Source organism: Leptosomus discolor, chromosome 7 (assembly GCF_034619465.1).
Source record: "Leptosomus discolor isolate bLepDis1 chromosome 7, bLepDis1.hap2, whole genome shotgun sequence".
NCBI classification, from domain to species: Eukaryota; Metazoa; Chordata; class Aves; order Leptosomiformes; family Leptosomidae; genus Leptosomus; species Leptosomus discolor.
Window position 1 is genome coordinate 54,653,583 of NC_141397.1, and position 16,722 is coordinate 54,670,304.

At 43.7% G+C, this 16,722-nt stretch overlaps 1 protein-coding gene across 1 annotated transcript in view; it reads left to right on the forward strand.

Moving 5' to 3' along the window:
- The window catches only part of PSMD1 (proteasome 26S subunit, non-ATPase 1), a 74,181-nt gene that overhangs the window by 56,032 nt on the left and 1,427 nt on the right, over positions 1-16,722 (forward strand). The window contains exons 19-23 of the mRNA XM_086468692.1: positions 3,711-3,813; positions 8,990-9,159; positions 10,871-10,963; positions 12,572-12,664; positions 14,978-15,124. Of these exons, the coding sequence (XP_086324818.1) occupies positions 3,711-3,813; positions 8,990-9,159; positions 10,871-10,963; positions 12,572-12,664; positions 14,978-15,124 (606 nt within the window). The remainder of the gene's footprint in view (positions 1-3,710; positions 3,814-8,989; positions 9,160-10,870; positions 10,964-12,571; positions 12,665-14,977; positions 15,125-16,722) is intronic.

Consider the following 16,722-nt stretch of genomic DNA (forward strand, 5'->3'; position numbering starts at 1 on the left):
TAAGGACTGCTTCTTCTAGCTGTTCAGCACTTGTTCATTGAAGGCCTGCTGTCAGCTGATTCCTTGCTGAAACCTGGCCGTGTCACCCGGAGAGGTGGCAATCGATCCGCTCAGGTTTAGCAGCCTGGTTTCAAGTCCCCTGTGCCCTTGCAGCTGTCGTTGTCTGGGTCAGTTTGCTGCCCTGCCACAGTGTCCTGGTGCCGCAGCTGGTAGGTTCCTGGTGAGCTTCTTGCCCCAGGTATTTTGTTCATCCGCTCTGGACTAGTGCACATGTGAGCAGGAGCTGTGGCAGGCATATTAGGGAAAGGGTGCTCATGGGGCAGTGTGCCACGAGCAGGGGAGGTGGATGACTTCCCCTGCTCGCCCTGCCTCGCCTTTCTTGAGCGAGGTGTTTCTGCCCCCTGTTCCGAGGTGCTGCTCCCTCAGACTTCAGACGCCAGTGTGAACATTAGCAGTTCTGCTGAACGTCTTCTCGCTTCACCCAGGGTTTCATTCTCTGAAGGTTTGATTATGGTATAAATCCGAGATTACAGTCCACCAAACGAGCTTTGTAACATCTGTCTCTTTTTGTAAATATTCAAAACCCGTAAGCTGAGCTCAGAATCAGAGGAATGATGTGCTCTAAACAGTGGCACTGGAATCCTACTGCTCAGCTCAACTAGAGGAATAGGTTTATGTGTTGCTTCTGTGTCTGTGTGTCTGTCCCAAATAATATCTGAAGGCTTTGGTTCACTTAGTCTGCATGTGGTTGCCTTTGATGTCGCATGAGGCCCCGTTCCAGGTTGCAAATGCAAACTAAGGTATTTTTCCAGTGTACTAGAGGTCAGGCGTAAGAAATGAACTATTTATATTAAAAGTGTAAACCTCAGTGTAAGCTTTTATAAATAAAAATCGGGAGAGCGTGAAAAAGTATAAATGGAGTGAAGCAAGAGCAGAGTTTGGTCAGTATATCCAGAATAAACCCTGTATTGTGTGTGCAGTATCTCCCTGCTACACATCTGTCTGTGGCTGCCATGAAAATGTATGTTGCTTCTTTTTCTTAGCCTTAATAAATGCACGGAAATTTAAGTCACCTCCTTTTGCGGACAGGGACTAGTAACTAAAAACTTTTTAATGCAAAGGGGAATTGGTGAATAGAGAACTAATATTAGCACACAAATTGTTGGAATTACTTAGACTCAAAAATGGGAATAGCTGCTGGTTTTCCCCTGATAGATTTAATAAATGCCTCCTGCTCTACCAGAGAAGTGTTGCTCACTGCTGCTTTTTAAAAGTGGCTGACTGCTCTGGTGCTTCACAGTTGTGAGACTGTCCATTGGTGTGAAACAAATAAAGTAATTTTAATACAGTTGTGTTTAGCAGGTCATGGTTTACTCATATGAATGTTAGTGGGTTTTGTTGTCACAGACTGGTTTAAATCTCATCAGATTAGATGCCATCAGTGCTGAAGGAGTTGAGGTGACAAGTAGTATAGCTAGGTTAGTGGCTGAAAGAGCAAAGGCAGGAAAGGTATTGACCAGACAGTGTCTGTTCCTTTAGGGCACCTGTGTTTTAAGTGGTTGATGAGTTAGTGTGCATTAAGAACTATTTTGCAGAAAACACGGGGTCTTAATCTGAAGTATTCACTAAGTGTATAGGGCTGCCAGGTGGTGTTGCAGCTCTTGGGTGTAATGCTTGTGGGTTGGAGAGGCAACCTCTGTCTTCTTTCCATCCCAAACATTGGACATAGTCTCACAGAGGTATGGGCTCAACTTCTTACTGCCTCTGGACAAAAATTCACACATGAAATGTGGTGAAATTTATTGCTAGCATTACCTCAGCTGCAGGATTACCTCATGGCTCTGATGTGCTTTTACTGGGGAATCTGTTCTTGTGCTTTGCTGAGAAACCCCTGCAGTTTGATTTATCCCCTCAGACAGCTCTTCATTCTGTTTTGATCTTTTTTTTTTTTCCTACCTTGATGAATCCCAGTTTAACAAAATGTTATTCCCAGCACAGTTCTCATGTCACTGAATCAGTTGTATGAATGGCTGGTTTTTTTATGGGTGTGAAAACTTTCTGTAAGCGCTTTGAGATTCCCCAGTGCACCCCAAGACAGGCCACATGTGCTAGGAGTGATGCCTGAAGGCTGCTCCCTCCGTACTGCCCAGCCTTAGCACAGCTCTGGAGCTTGCGATGTCCTGCATGGACGGGGTACTGGCTGTTCGCTGGATGCTGTTATCAGCCAGAATGACCTCCTGAAGTTGGTGTTCAAGCCTCCTTCACTGGTACAGTGGGGTGCTGGGAGCATCAGAGGCTGTGCAAGAGTACGTTCCTAGTGGTGGTGTTAAAGCTTGGCCTCTTTGCCTACAGCAGACACTAAGCGTGTTCATTTCACAGCTGAAAGGTCAGACCTTTCTTCAGATGCTTGTCACTGAGCAAATATCACTGGTGTCCCTGGAGAGGCGCATGCTCTTTGGATCTGCAAAGCGGCTATGGGGTTGTCTGGTATAGGGGTTTATACTTGGAGACATTAACTGCGTTTGCAGTACTAGGAACTGCTCTGTGGCTGTGTCTGGCCCTACTGCCTTGAGCTAGAAGTTTGTCCTCTCATCTGTGCCTGCAGATGTAGGAAGAGGACTTGGAATACCAGCAACAAAGTGGAACCAGTAGTGGGAGAAGCTTGTTCAAGATGTCTCGAAAGGAGCCTTTTTGAAAAGAACTCCTTTACTTTTGAGCATGTCAAGTGAAGGCTTAGTTTGAAAACAGAAAAAATGAAAACAAAATGTCACATGGATATCTGGATTAAAATTAATTTAGGGAAGAGGTATAAAAGATTCTTCTAGACATGCTGTGGATAGGATGCAGCTTCCCAGGTTTTGACTGGGTTGCAGATTGTGATTTCCTGGTCTGCTTTTTCAGCTATAAAAATTACTTGAGCTGTATTGATGCTCTACTGTATATTTTAAAAGACATAACTTATTAGTTTGTTATAAAGCTTTAGATATTACTGGATGTGATACTGTTCTGTCTCTTCAGTGCTTAGTGAACCAGTGAATGATGAGGCTGTTTGAAGCAATGACGGTAATATAAGCAAAGGTTTAGAAATTTCCCTTACTAACGTGTGCTTAAGGTATTGTGGTGAACATACCATGGCGTAAACTGTTACATTATTAAATATTTTCATTAACGATTTTCACTTAAAAGGTAGGATTGCAGTAGCAAAATTTGCTGATGACGCACCATAGGGGCATTATCAATACAGCAGAAATAGTGTACCGGAAAAACAGAATAGGTTTGAGGTTTTCAGCAGTAGGAATTGGAGGAAATTTAATAAAGTACATTGTCACGCACCTAAGAACTTATAGTAGTTCTTGCTACAAACTCATCAGTTGGTCTTTTATTCCAGCGACACTCCAGGGATTCTCAGGCTGTTCCTGTAAGGCCTGCAAAATGTGGTTTGGAAATGCATGTCCATCTTGACTATTTTAGAATTGCTATATGGGTATCTTCAAGTGGGGAAAACCTTTGTAATTAATTATTAGTGGGATGACTTGTAACACCAATGACTAAAGCCATTCAAAAGACAAATGTCATCCTAGGATGCAGAAATCCAGGATGCTGCCATTAAAGACAGAATATTTGGCTCATGCAGTCAGTTTTATAATCTCTCTCTTTTTTTTTTCTTTTTTTTTTTTTCTGGTTTCTTTTTTTTCTTTTTTTTAATCCAGGTCAGCCAGTTCAGACAGCTGTATTCCAAAGTGATCAATGATAAGCATGATGATGTTATGGCAAAGTTTGGAGCAATCCTGGCACAAGGCATTTTGGATGCAGGTAATTCCCAAAACATTAAAAGCAATCAAAATTTCTTAAACTTCTTTGGCTACAGTAGCTGCTATAGCAGATTTCATTTGGGAGATTAGGTGTTGGCTTTATGCCAGTGGTGTAACAGTAGCAAGAAATCTCAAATTTCAAGTCATTTTAGCTAATTAAAGAAATACACCCTGTTTCCTAGTTTCAGTTGTTATCAGTGTGCTTCTGTTAGGAGAGACTCAGGCCGCTCATTGGGGCAGAATTCATGCTCTAAGTCTGTTTTATCACCCTGACGGTTGATTTATAGTGTGATAGGTTGCTGCTTTATTTTTCTAAGTAAGCACCTGCTCCAGAAATTTAGAAACCTTGTGGTACCCATCCTCGTATTTTGCTTTTTCTGTTAAAACTTGACATAACCAGTATAAAAAAAGATACATGTATTAAATATGTTTTTACTAACTAGGTTTTGCCTCTTGCCTGATGATTAAGAGAGGTGTTGAACAAAGAGGGAAGCACAATTGACTGCGTCAGTGCTACTTCAGGAGACCAAGTTAGCTTCACAGACTACCACCGTTTGGTAGTGGAGGAAACATCATTTCATGAGTGTTAATGACTAAATGTTGAGCCAGAGGTAGGGTTCTCTAAAGGCGTCAGCATTTCTCAAGGGCTGAATTTCAGGGCCTATTAAGGAAGGTTTCTGTAAGCGAAGAGGCCAGACAATGTTTTCTTTTGAATTTTTCCTGCTGCTGGAGTTAAGACTTGTACAGTGCCATGTGTGTCAATAGCACCCCCTTTCCAAGTTTCCAAACACGGCTTCTCCCCTCTGGTCTCTTGTACTGTGGCGTTTTCTTGCCATGCACCTCCTTATTGCCTGTGGTAGGTGTAGAAACAAGCTGGTTTTCCCTGTACTCCAAGGTCATGGTTAGTCCTGAAGTGACGCAGGCAAAGGAGTCCCATACATTTGTCATTGTGGCATGGCGTAAGCACAGCACCATGCTCTGTGGGTACGCAGCGTCTGTATGAAATTGCTGCATCTCCAAACCATGTGGTGGGGGGAGAAAAACTTAGGGCTGCCTGCACCTGTCTGCGTGGAAGCATGCTTAAAAAGCTCTTTTCTGGTGGCCACATGGCAGTCAGGCTGCTCTGTGCTCTGTGACTAGGGCTCTTCAGAGAAGAAAGCAACAGGAACCGCCTTCTTTTTCTTTCTTGCCTCCCAGGTACCCCTCCTGGAGCTCAGACTGAGTAATATTCTCGGCACAAGACTGTCAGGATAGTTTTGGTCCTTCCCATTCTTATACTGTGTGGCTGGGAAGCCAGAGCCCAGCTGGCTCGGAGATTTTTCTCTCAGCAGTACAGACCTGCTTTGAATTCCGACCTTTAAGATTAAATCATAAAAATGCAGCTAAAACCTTATTTGCTCCCTGTGTCACTCATGTATTTTATAATGACTTGGAAACCAGAAGCATCCAATTTTAATAAGCTACATGTGAATTTGTGCCAACTTTAACCTCTTAATTTCTTGCTGACCAGCTAGGGGAAGGCTGTGAACTACCCTTTCTTAACCTATTGCCACTTTCATGAGAGCCTTTTAGATTAATAAATTCTTTTTATCTCTCCGATACAACTACAAGTGCTTATCTGAAACAATGAGCTATAGAATTTAATTATCACTACCAGGAAGAAAAGGTTCTTTGTGTCATCTGCCACAACTGGGGCAAATGAGGTTGGGTTTTTTTGGTTGGGTGTTGGTTTTGTTTGCGGGGCAGGGGGATGTTATCATTCTCTTCCAATAACAGGCTTTGATTAAAAGTGCAAGCTTTCCAGTGCATGACTGGGAAATGATGCACTGGAGGTGGGTTTTGTGCTCTGACAATGAGGCAGTCATTAGACTGGTGGTTTCATGGAAGGAGCAGGGTACCTTGGGAGCACTGAAGTGGAAATGAAAAATTTGGTCGCTGTCTAATTTTTAGGACCCAGCAGCTACATTTTTACTTCTGTAATAACGTAAGAAAAACGTAGACATTCTAAATCAAGTTTAGGGATTCCACACCACCACCCCCCCCCAAAAAAAACAAAACAAAACAAACCCTTTGAACTTTTATAATGCTCCCCTTTACGTACAAACATGCTTTCTTGTTCCAGGCTGATGACTCCCTTTCTATTCTTTGCAAAATCAATATGCTTTATTTTCTGGAGTACGCATTTGTAAATGTGAGCTACAGAAGGGATATACTGATCTAATTAGATGCCAGTATTTTACCTGAAAACTGTTTTGCCCTCTGGACTCTTAAGTATCTTCTCTGGTTCTTTACTGCCACACTTCTCAATCGGGGAGAATAAAGGAGGAGCGGCAGTCACTACGCAAATATCTGTGTAGTTTTATCTGGAAAATCCTTTTCTTGATATTTTGGAAAGGTTTAGGTGGGGTCAGCAGTGCAGTGGATTGGGGACAGTGTAGCATTTCGGCAGTGCAGACTGAAGCCAAAGAAGCTGTTGACAGCCTGGCAGTGAATGTGCTGGATTCTCCATGGTTTGGAGACGTTTGTAATGATGAAAGTGTCATCCAAATTACAGAGGAAAGAGTTGCCCATCTCCTCATTGCTCTCTCTCCAAATACGCATCTCACATGATGTATTATCTTTTGGATGTTAAAGACTTTAGTACAGAAAATAAACTTTGATGGATAAGGTCTGCTCTCCCACGTGTGGAATTCAGTGCTACTGTTTCCCACCTTTCTCCTGCCTGTCCCTGTTTATGAGCTCTTCATGTAAAGTTGGTTCAAACTCTGGTAGTTAGGACAAAAGCCGTTATCCTGTGTTAATGCTTTTGACCATTAGGTTAGAGCTACCTTGTGTTTCATTGCCCATGTGAATCAGCTTGCTGGCACATGCTGAAATCAGCTCTGCTAGAGTTTTGGTGGTTCATCCTGTGAGATTTTGATTTTTCTGTGCTGCTGCTAACAGTCCAGGTCATCTTTGTTCTCTACATAAAGGAGGTGGATTGTAAGTCTTTGCTGATAGAGAAAGAAACAGTGTGATACCGTTTCAAAATGGGATGCTGCCTAGGCCAGGGTTGGAAACTAATCTCCAAGGTCTATAAAACATCTTTATCTAGTGACTAGTGTGCTTGTGTGTTATCCTGGGCTACACTGTCAAAGTATTGCCAAATGCCACCATGACTATGTAAAGAGTGAGTTCATCAAAGTATATAAATCATCGACATCCGCTTGCTGCACTCCCCCTCTTGTTAACTGACATTAAACTTGAGCCAGCAAATCCTTACAGCCTTTAGAACAGCCATTTTAATTCCAGCAAACCTTGCCACAATGGCAGCATGAATTCTGAGAGATGGACCTTGTAGTACTACCCAAGGTGCCCTGAAAAATTTTCTTATGAGTTTTTTGAAAATTTTTTTTTCTCAGGCGTCATGTCACAGCTTTCATCCATCCAGCCAAAGATCTGGAAAGTGTTCCCTTCCAGGCTGTCAGGGCTGCTACTTAATCATGAAGATAAATCAGAGTTGTGCAATATCACATCTCCCCACCTTTCCTGCTCCCTGCAAAACCCTGGGAGTGAGGGTGGGCTGTGTGTGGGTGTAAAAGAGCAGAAAGAAGTAGGATGACTGCATCTTTTGAATATGAAATCCGTTACTCATCTGGGAAATTCCAGAGATGGGATAATATCATTCTAAAGGTTAAAATAAATTCTGAAAATTAAAGTCCAAAACTTTGATAAAGTCTAGTTAAGCTGCTTGTGCAACATTCACTGGGGTTCTTACACAATGATGCGCTGAAGAAAAGTTCAAAGTAAAGATGGGGAAGAAGGCCAGAAATTTGAGTATGCAGTGTTTGACATGATTAAGGATAACACAAGAACTCAGGCAGTCCCTCCTTAATGCTGTGTTAAATTCAAGTATAAGGGTGAGAGATTGGTATCAGAGAAAATAACGAGAAGCAGAGCAGACCTAGCAGTAGTAGAAGACAAGACCATATCATTGCCTTTCTTCAAAGAGGAAGAGTTCTGTACTCAAAACAGCAGGAGATGTATTGCTACCACAAAAGGAGAAGCAAGGAGATATTGTCCTACAGGAGGATGTCAAAATCCTCCATCTTCCACTGCTTCTCCTGGGACTAATACATAAGATGAGATTGCTGCTTCATTCAGGGCTTTCATTAGTATTGGCAGCAAAAATTAATTTTGTTTGTCTTTAAAACTCAGTCAGCTCCATTGCTGCCTGGCCCTGTTGAGGTGGCTGTTTGTACAAGACAGGGGAATGCTGCTCCAGTTTGGGATTTCCAGCTACAAAGCACCCCGGGTTTGCAATGAGTGGGTGTTTGTAATTTAACAAGGTTAACCTGTACCTGGTCTTGTTGGTGGTAATGGACTTGCCCGGTGCCCTCCTCAACTCAATTCACTGTGTTCATCAGAAGACTGAAGATCAGATTAACACTTTCTCACTCTGCAAGCCCAGTCTTTCAGTTTGCTTTCTAGCTGGATGCTTCTGCACTATATCAGCATCTGGAGTTGTTTTGGACTCTGCAAGTACAAAGCTAGGACTTGGTTGTCTGGCAGAGATATAGTTTTGCTGCAAAGACTGCAGCAGCTTGTCTCTTTGCTGCTTAGATTGATAATCTCTAGAAGGAACTTCTGAAGTTGCTGCTGTTTACATTTTTTTCTGCTGAGATGGTGCAGGATGAAAACCTAGGCATATTTCTTCTGAATAACTGACAGTTCAGGGAGGCAGCCCCAGAAAGACGAGTTTCTGGATGCGCTGCTTTATATGAACAGTTTGCCTTGTGAGTCTTGTCTTGTGGAGCATCTATATGCTGTGTTTTAAAACTACTTATGGCAAAGGTTTGCCTTTTTCCTCTCCCTGCCTTCTGCGTTGTACTTTTGTTTAACCTGTATCCTGGCAAAATGAGCGTGGAAGGGCTGTATTCGTTGATTGTGCTTGGGTAGTATCTAGCAGATAGAACAGTTTGGTTGTTACTCTGCCTGTCTGTTTTACTGCGTAAGCTGAGATCACAGTAAAGGGGAGGGAAGCGTGTTCCAGAGGAGAAAGCTGACAAGGTTGTGGCCTGGCTTGGGCTGTGTGGCCCCCTTTCACAGCAGCTGTTTTAGGGAGGCATTGCTCAGGTGTCTTTGCAGGGTACCCAGAAATGCATTCGTTAACTTACTTCATTTGTGATTCCTTACAGGGGGCCATAACGTAACTATTTCACTGCAGTCGAGGACAGGACATACTCACATGCCTTCCGTGGTGGGGGTTCTGGTCTTCACCCAGTTTTGGTTCTGGTTTCCCCTGTCACACTTCTTGTCGCTGGCTTTCACCCCAACCTGTGTCATTGGCCTTAACAAGGATCTTAAGGTACGTAATGAGCAGAGAGGAGAAGAGGTGCTGATAGCTGCTTGGAAGAATTGTGTGGTCTGGGAGGAGTGTGCATGGATTTCTTGGTTTTCTTTGCACGTCTCCAGCTTGTTTGTGCCAGAAAAGGTGCTAACTGGCAGAAGTCTGAAAAACAGGCTTAAATTGCAGAGCTGGTGGTGGGAATAGGGACAAGAAAAATGTAGAGAGCAGACCTTGACCCCTGTACTTCAAAGTAGCTTACAAAGAAAGGAACTCCAGTCAGTGTATGTGGGCAGAGACCGCCCCATTTTCACTGCAGAAGGTCGAGGTTATTTTAAAAAAAAAAAGTCTGTTGCCCCCCTGCCCTCCCAAATAAATTGATATTCTCCCCCAGGAAAGCTCACAGCGGGAAAACAGGATTTGTTTGGATTCCTTGGGGAATAAACATTAAACGAAGCAGTCATGGGCACCGCGCTTTTCTTATGCATCTGTTCTTCCAGCTGATTAGCTGTGGTATGGCCCCTGCAAGCTGTGTGTCATGCTGGGTCTGCTGTGCTGAAGAACTGAGCTAGTAACTTCCACAAAAAAGCTCCTGAATGTGGCAGCGCAGGGGTGTGCAGCCCCCTCCTGTCATTGCTGCGGGCTTATTCTGTGATGCACGGAGCACGTGTAGGGCTGGGCTGCTCTCAGAGTCCCTCTGTGGAGCTGAGCCAGCTTGCTGAATTGCAGCCTCTGGACCAAAACCTTAGGGCTCTAGGTTGCTTTTCTTCACCTGTCAGCTAGAGCTGAGCATCTAATCTACACACGGCTCAAAACTCTCGTTCTGCTGAAGAGAGAGGTTTGCTTGAAAATGCCCTTCCCCCCCCCCCCCCACTGTCCTGAAGGGCTTGCATCGCTGTTTGTCTCTGCGCCTCCCTGGTGGCAATAGGCTCAGTGCCTTTTTGGCTGCTTGGCTGTACTGCCATTTTGACTGCCTCTCCCCATCCCTTAGAGTTTCCAGGGAGCCCGGACGGCTGTCGGTCAGGTTATGTTGTATAACTTGGCTTGCGTGCTGAAGCCAGCGACAGGCTGGATGTATGTTATGGGCTGCACCACACCCACCTTGCTTCCTCAGAGCAGTCCCCATTCCATTGTTGCTCCATGATGTGTTGTAAAAGGAAGAGAGTTGAGATACTGCAGAAATTAATTCAGTTTGAGAATTGGGATTGGCTGCCAAAAGATGCTTTCTGCCCTTGTTTAAGTAGCCAAGAGTGAAGAGAATATATGACGTTGGTCAGCCACCCCAAAATGTACTGTCCTTTTGCAAGAGGTGAATGTCCGGCAGTGCTTGGTTTGCCTTAGCGTGCGTTGGCAGAGCAGGTCTTCACTTAGATCTTAAACCAATTTTGTGTTAATACAAGCAGGCACAGCAACGACATCAAAACCACAAAAGCTTCGAAACAATGAAAACAAAGCATGGTGTGAATAGTGTGGAGTGTATGGAGAAGGCTAAGAGAGCTTGCCAGAGTCGAATTATAGAATAATTAAATAACATTGTTCTAGTTGAACTGTTGCCACTGATAACAGTTTCTCAGCTTCCGGAAGGGGAGAAGGGGAAGCTTGTATTCTTTAGAGGATCTGTGTTTGTCTCTGCTGGAAGGAAAATGAAGCTAAAGTAATTATTCTGATGTGGGTTTTTTTCCCCTGCCTTTCTTGTCTCTAACAATTTTTTTTTTTTAACCGTTTGTCTTAGATGCCAAAAGTCCAGTACAAGTCCAACTGTAAGCCGTCCACGTTTGCCTACCCCCCACCTCTTGAGGTACCAAAGGAAAAGGAGAAAGAAAAGGTATTTGGGCTAGCTTTGTGTTGTAAAGACTAACTCCTTCTCCCTCCCAGTATAAACATTGACTTTGGTGGCACTAACAGGGAATCTAAAGAGCGAAACAAAAATTGGCAGGCGCTATTGTCTCTGAAAGAGAATCCTAGCTGTTTTTTCCTGCTGTGCCTGGGACTGTTGCTGATCATGGCATACGAGTGCTGTGCTCCTGAGCTGCTGGAACCTCCCTTGTCTCCAGTGGTCAAGCAGAAGCATTGATTAATAAAACTGCTTTCCGTGTCCTACTGACTCATATGTGGGTATCACCTTTGTGCAGCACCTACCACAGCAGGGTCCTTGTCTGTGACTTGGGCTCCAAAGTGCTGCTGCAGTACAAACACTGAGAATATTAGGTGAGACGCTTCTCAAATAGTCTCATATGGAGGGACAGAAGTGTACGTGGGCTCAGGACACTGGGTCCATGTGCTAGAATAATAGCTGTCAGGCCAGTGGATTGCACAAAGGTAAGTGTGGAACTGAGAATATCTAGGTATTGAAAAGGAAGAGATGAGACCTGTGGGATGACAAAAGGGACAATAGTGGAAGCAATTTGTCTCCTGGCGCAGGATGGTAAAAGCTGTTGAGCAGACCACAGCAGCAGGCAGAGCAGCCCTTAGGGAGCAATTGCAGCAGTGGAGACCTCGGGCATGTCATGCTAATGAATGACACTGTGTGAAAACTGTAAAACATATTACCAGAATTGAATGCTGGGCAGGACAGGTTTCCGAGCCACTGAGGAACCCAGAAATGAACTCTGATGAAAGGCAAAGCTCACTGCCCCTAGCTGCTTTCTCGCCTTTGGAATAGGATGGGAATTGGGCAAATCCTTTCTCTTGTAAACTTCCCTGGCCAAAATTAAAATGTGCCAAGAGCCACATTTAGGCTCGAAAGCCTCACCCCAGCAGCCTGACAAATGCGGTTGCTCCCTGTCCCTCTCAGAAGTTACTGCCTTACAGAGACAGTTACTGTGGATAGAGAGATGTGCTCACTGGACGGGAGGCATGCTGAATTCTTTATTCAGGTGTTGCTTCTGGGTACTTTCTGTCTCAGGAGTGCCAAAGCCTCCTGAGGGTTCCTCCATAGGGCATTTTAAGTGTCCAGTTCTTTAGATCAGTGAGAAACACAGCTGTTTAGGACGGTGGAACAGCTTTAGGGCATTCTAAAGAGTATCTATATACACGTTTCTTTACCTTGGAGACTCTGGCAACAGGTTTTCCTGTAATGAATTCCATTTGTTGCTCTGTTAAAAATAAATAAAGAAACCTCTCCTATAGAGACCTAGACAGTAATGATTAATCTCTAAATTAGGAAGTTTGCTGTCCTTGTGCATATTATGTGGCTAAGCCCAGTCTGCATTTGTGGCATTTTTTTTGTCCCATCTGTGCCATTTATTTGCTTTGATGGTGGTGTATTTGTCTCTTAAAGAGAGCGGTGGGTAGGAAGTGGAATTGATCTTATTGACACCTGCACTGAGAACTGACCTAACATTGATTTCCCTTTGTTCCCCTGCCTGGGGAGCTGAAGCGCAGCGTACAGTGTTGCAGTCACGCTGAATGCCTCCTCTGTTGACATACCCAGGTTTCTACTGCTGTGCTGTCCATCACCGCAAAAGCCAAGAAGAAGGAAAAGGAGAAGGAGAAAGAGAAGAAGGAAGAGGAGAAGATGGAAGTGGTGGGTGCAAACATTGAAACTTAGATGTTTTCTTTCCCTCCTTATAAATGTGGAAGCTGTGCCATGAAAGCTGGTGCCCACTTAACGCTGTCCCCCCGCCACCTGTGTTAGTTCTGAGCAAAGCATTACACACGTTTCGGTGTTCTGCGTACTCTGGTTAGCATCTTCACTCCATGTGTGTGTGTGCTCTGTTAAAAATAAGAGGTGGTATTATTTGTGAATCCATTATTTCTGAGGGCTAAATCTTCCTCAGTATGGTTAAGCAACTGACTCCCTTAAAGGCAGAAGCTTGTTTTGACAAATTTATGTGCCTTTAACTGCGTGAACCTTTTGTGCATTATTTCATTGCCTGCTGTTTCTAGACCAAGAGAATTTTATCTCTTATCCATGTATTTTTATTAATGTGGAAAAAGCCCTAGTAATTTCATGTCCTTGGTACCTCTGACTTTTTAAAAAGGACTCAATGTTGTAGCAGTTGCTTGGTGGTGTCTAATTCAGTTGAGAGCACTGAACAGTTTAAACTTTCTGGTTGTGCACATGCTTAAGCGCCTGTTCTGAAACCTTCACCGTTTTGGCTGCAATCTCTTATGTGCTTTGCTCATCTATCAAAATGCCAAACGTTTATCCACACGCAGCTCAGAACCAGCTGAGCTTTGAGCACAGGATCCATATGCTGCTCAGTAGTTACGGTGATTGCTTTGGTCCTCTGATGATTTCTTTCAGCTCCACCTGATGCTGAAGCTCGTCATCCTCATCTGTGAACAATGTGTCATCCTGGAGCAAGCTGAGGGATAGAGAAATGGCTGGATAATGAATTCCTGGTGGTTGTTGTAATTTGGAAAACATATGGCAGCTGAAATTCTTGCTGTATCTTGACAAAGGACCCTTCCTTTTGTGCTCTGCTAACAGATGCAAATATGCCAAGAACAACTATAAGCTGAAAATGCATTATGCTGACAAGCTCAGTAGAAACTCTTCTGATTCCACTTTAACATCTATGTGAGAATCAGGGAATTTTTGGCCTGTTTTTTTTATAAAGAAACACACAAATGGTATGCGAAGAGTGTGGTGTAAGGTCAAAGGTGTATGTGTAAATTAACCTTCCTAGACCTACTTAAGTGTGGCTATGTTGTAGGCACGGACCTTTATCCTGTTGGCCCAGAAAATGAGTCATCTCATGTGTGCAAGATAGAAACTCTGGGTTTTGTCTTTTTGCTCCTTTATCAAAGTTTCCTTGTCACCAAACATTGCCTTTTCTTTGAATTGTTCTTACAGCACTATATACTAAGCAAAATGTGGTGAACATATGTGTGTTTCTTCTAAAATTGCTACAACCTACAGTTAAGTACAGGTGTTGAGAGGAAGCAATGTATTAGAAGGGATTTGTGTCTTGTGCGTGTGTGTGTACACTCCAGATGTCTGAAAAGTTTTCTTGGCTGAATGGAGCAGAAAAATGAGGATAGTAAAAAGGGAGCTTGCTGCCACCTGCTGTGTTTGAGTTGAGTGTTTTGCCATTGTCCTGATGTTTTAGAGGTATAATTGCTTCCCTGTTTTCCTTTTATGCCTGTTGTATGACTAGTAATCCATAGCTTCCAAGAGACCGCACAACGACAAGCAGTCACTGTGCCAGAGAAAGTCCTGTCTGCTGTTACAGGACATGCCATGCATTTGGTGGTGTTCCTGATCATTTCCTATTGGTTGTTTCCATCTTCTCTGCAGTCTTTGTTGTTTGTGACTGAGATGTTTCCGAGCAAGAGGGAAAGCATGATCCATGTTCTTAAGCATGTAAAAGATGCTGTGGGTTTTTTCTTCTGAGCTTTTGCCTCCAGCTGCTGAGTCATTGGTAAAGGAGGGCTTAACTGCAATTCTCCGGGGAGTGACTGAGGTCGAGTCATTTTGGTTGAGCTGCTGTCACTACCAGTAGCGTGAAATGTCAGTGACAACTTTGTAGCTGTGAAAATATAAGAATGCTTTTTTGGCAGTATTATGTGCTCAGTAATGATATTAAATAATCTTCAGTTGTGAACAAAAAGTGGTGAGTTTACAGAAAAGGTATTAGAAAGGGAAGCCAGAGGTAAACTGTTCCACTACCACCTCTCATTGAACTCATTTTCACCTGCAGTCGAGTGTGAGGCATAGCCTTGATGAGAGCACTTAGATCCATGCTGGCTTTGCCTGTGCCACGCTTGTTCCTCAGCAGAAGAATGGTTTCTCACCACGCTCTGGAATTGCTGCACAGTTGTACCTTACGCTCCTGAACTGTGAAACGGTTAGAGATTGCTGTTAAAATCATGTTGATGTTCTCCTCTGTAGGATGAGACTGAAAAGAAGGATGAAAAAGAAAAGAAAAAAGAGCCTGAACCCAACTTCCAGCTTCTGGACAACCCAGCCAGAGTCATGCCTGCTCAGCTCAAAGTTCTTACCATGACAGAGAGCTGCCGGTACCAGCCGTTCAAACCAGTAAGTGTCACCTTCCTAGTCCGTGTGCCTGATGGAGCGTTCCCAGTGCTGGGCTTGCGTGTAAGGACCCAGCACTTCTGTGTGTCCATGAGAATGCCACTCACAGCTGGGGCATCACTGTAACATGTTATAGAGATTTGCAACTTCGCTGTTGTCTCGTTTTCTTTTTAACGACCTCTCTCCAAAGGGTCACGTGCAGTTCTAGTTGGAGGAAAGCCAGAGCTGCTGCAAAACTTTTCACCATGCTAATGCTGCTTTATTTTTCTTTCTACTACATAACATGGAAACTAATCAGACATACTCTGTGTATTAATGACATTGCTGGGGACGTAAAGACTGAGACATGATCTTTAAAACGGGCTGAGAAGTTGTACAGGCTCATTGTCAAAGCAGTGAAATACATTAGGACTTGTGCTGGAGCTTATTTATACCTAAATAGAGGGGGGTTTTCATTAAACAGATTTCCTGTTTGGTTACATCTGACCTTAGAAAAGTGCCTTCCTGTCCTGTTAACACAGAGGAGAGATAGCATGTGATTGTCAGATGGAGAATGAAAAAGATCTTTTAGCATTAAGCCCAAGGGGTAACTAACTTTTCTGTGAGATGCTGAAATATATTGCAAAGCTAATAAGCTTGCTCCTGACCTATAAATCTCCTGAGTCAAATTCTTCTGGCCTTTATTTTTGTTTGAGGAATAACACCCTTAACTTCCCCCTTTTGCAGGATTATGCATGAGAAAATGGTGTTCAGAAATAGTAACATTTTTTCCAGGAAAATAGTCGTGTTTTTAATAAATGGATTTCCTGGAATTCCATCAGCACATTGGAATTCTCTGCATTGTCCCATTTTGAAACATCTCCTTTAGCAAAGCTGTGGAAGGATTTTCTAGTTTCTACCCTTTAAAAAGGAGAGGTGACCCAACTGCTGTTTGGATTGAGAAGGTCTGCTGTGTGGTCCAGTAAGTGTCCACTCATGTAGCTGCAGTGTGGACGTAGGTAGCTGTTTGCTTCAGTTTCAAAAGAAGCTGAGTCCTTGGTGAGGGGAGTGCAGTTTCCTGCCTTAAACCCCCATAAACAGGTTTTGAAGAGAACAGAACGGTACAGGTTTTTGCTGGGATTAGGGTGTGTAACCAAGCAGGCTCTCAAAACAGAGCTGGTTTGGACCTTTGCTCTACTTCAGGGAATGCCAGAGTAAAAGGCCTCTTTGAAATGCTGTTTATGGCCTGGAATCCTGCTGTGGTCAAAGCCCTGATCCCAGCCAGGCATGACACAGCACTGCCTCTTCACACCTTGTGTTTCAGTCCTGGAGATGCACAGACTTGCTTCAGCCTGTCAGGATGTTGGGTTGTGATCTTTGTAATTAATTCCCCTTTGGTTTTACGAGGTTCTGCTAATAGGATTCCTCAGTTGGTAGAAGCTGGTGATCAGATTAGTCTCTGTTTCAGATAGCCTCCTGGGAGGCGGCTACACAGAGAGGCTTCACTAAGCTTTGTTGCCCTGAAAAGATGAGCCTTATAAAGCAATTATGGTTCAATTAGTTTTCATGTGGAAAGCCCCAGACTGGGGTGGAGCTGTGAATCCAGATGCCATTTTCTAACA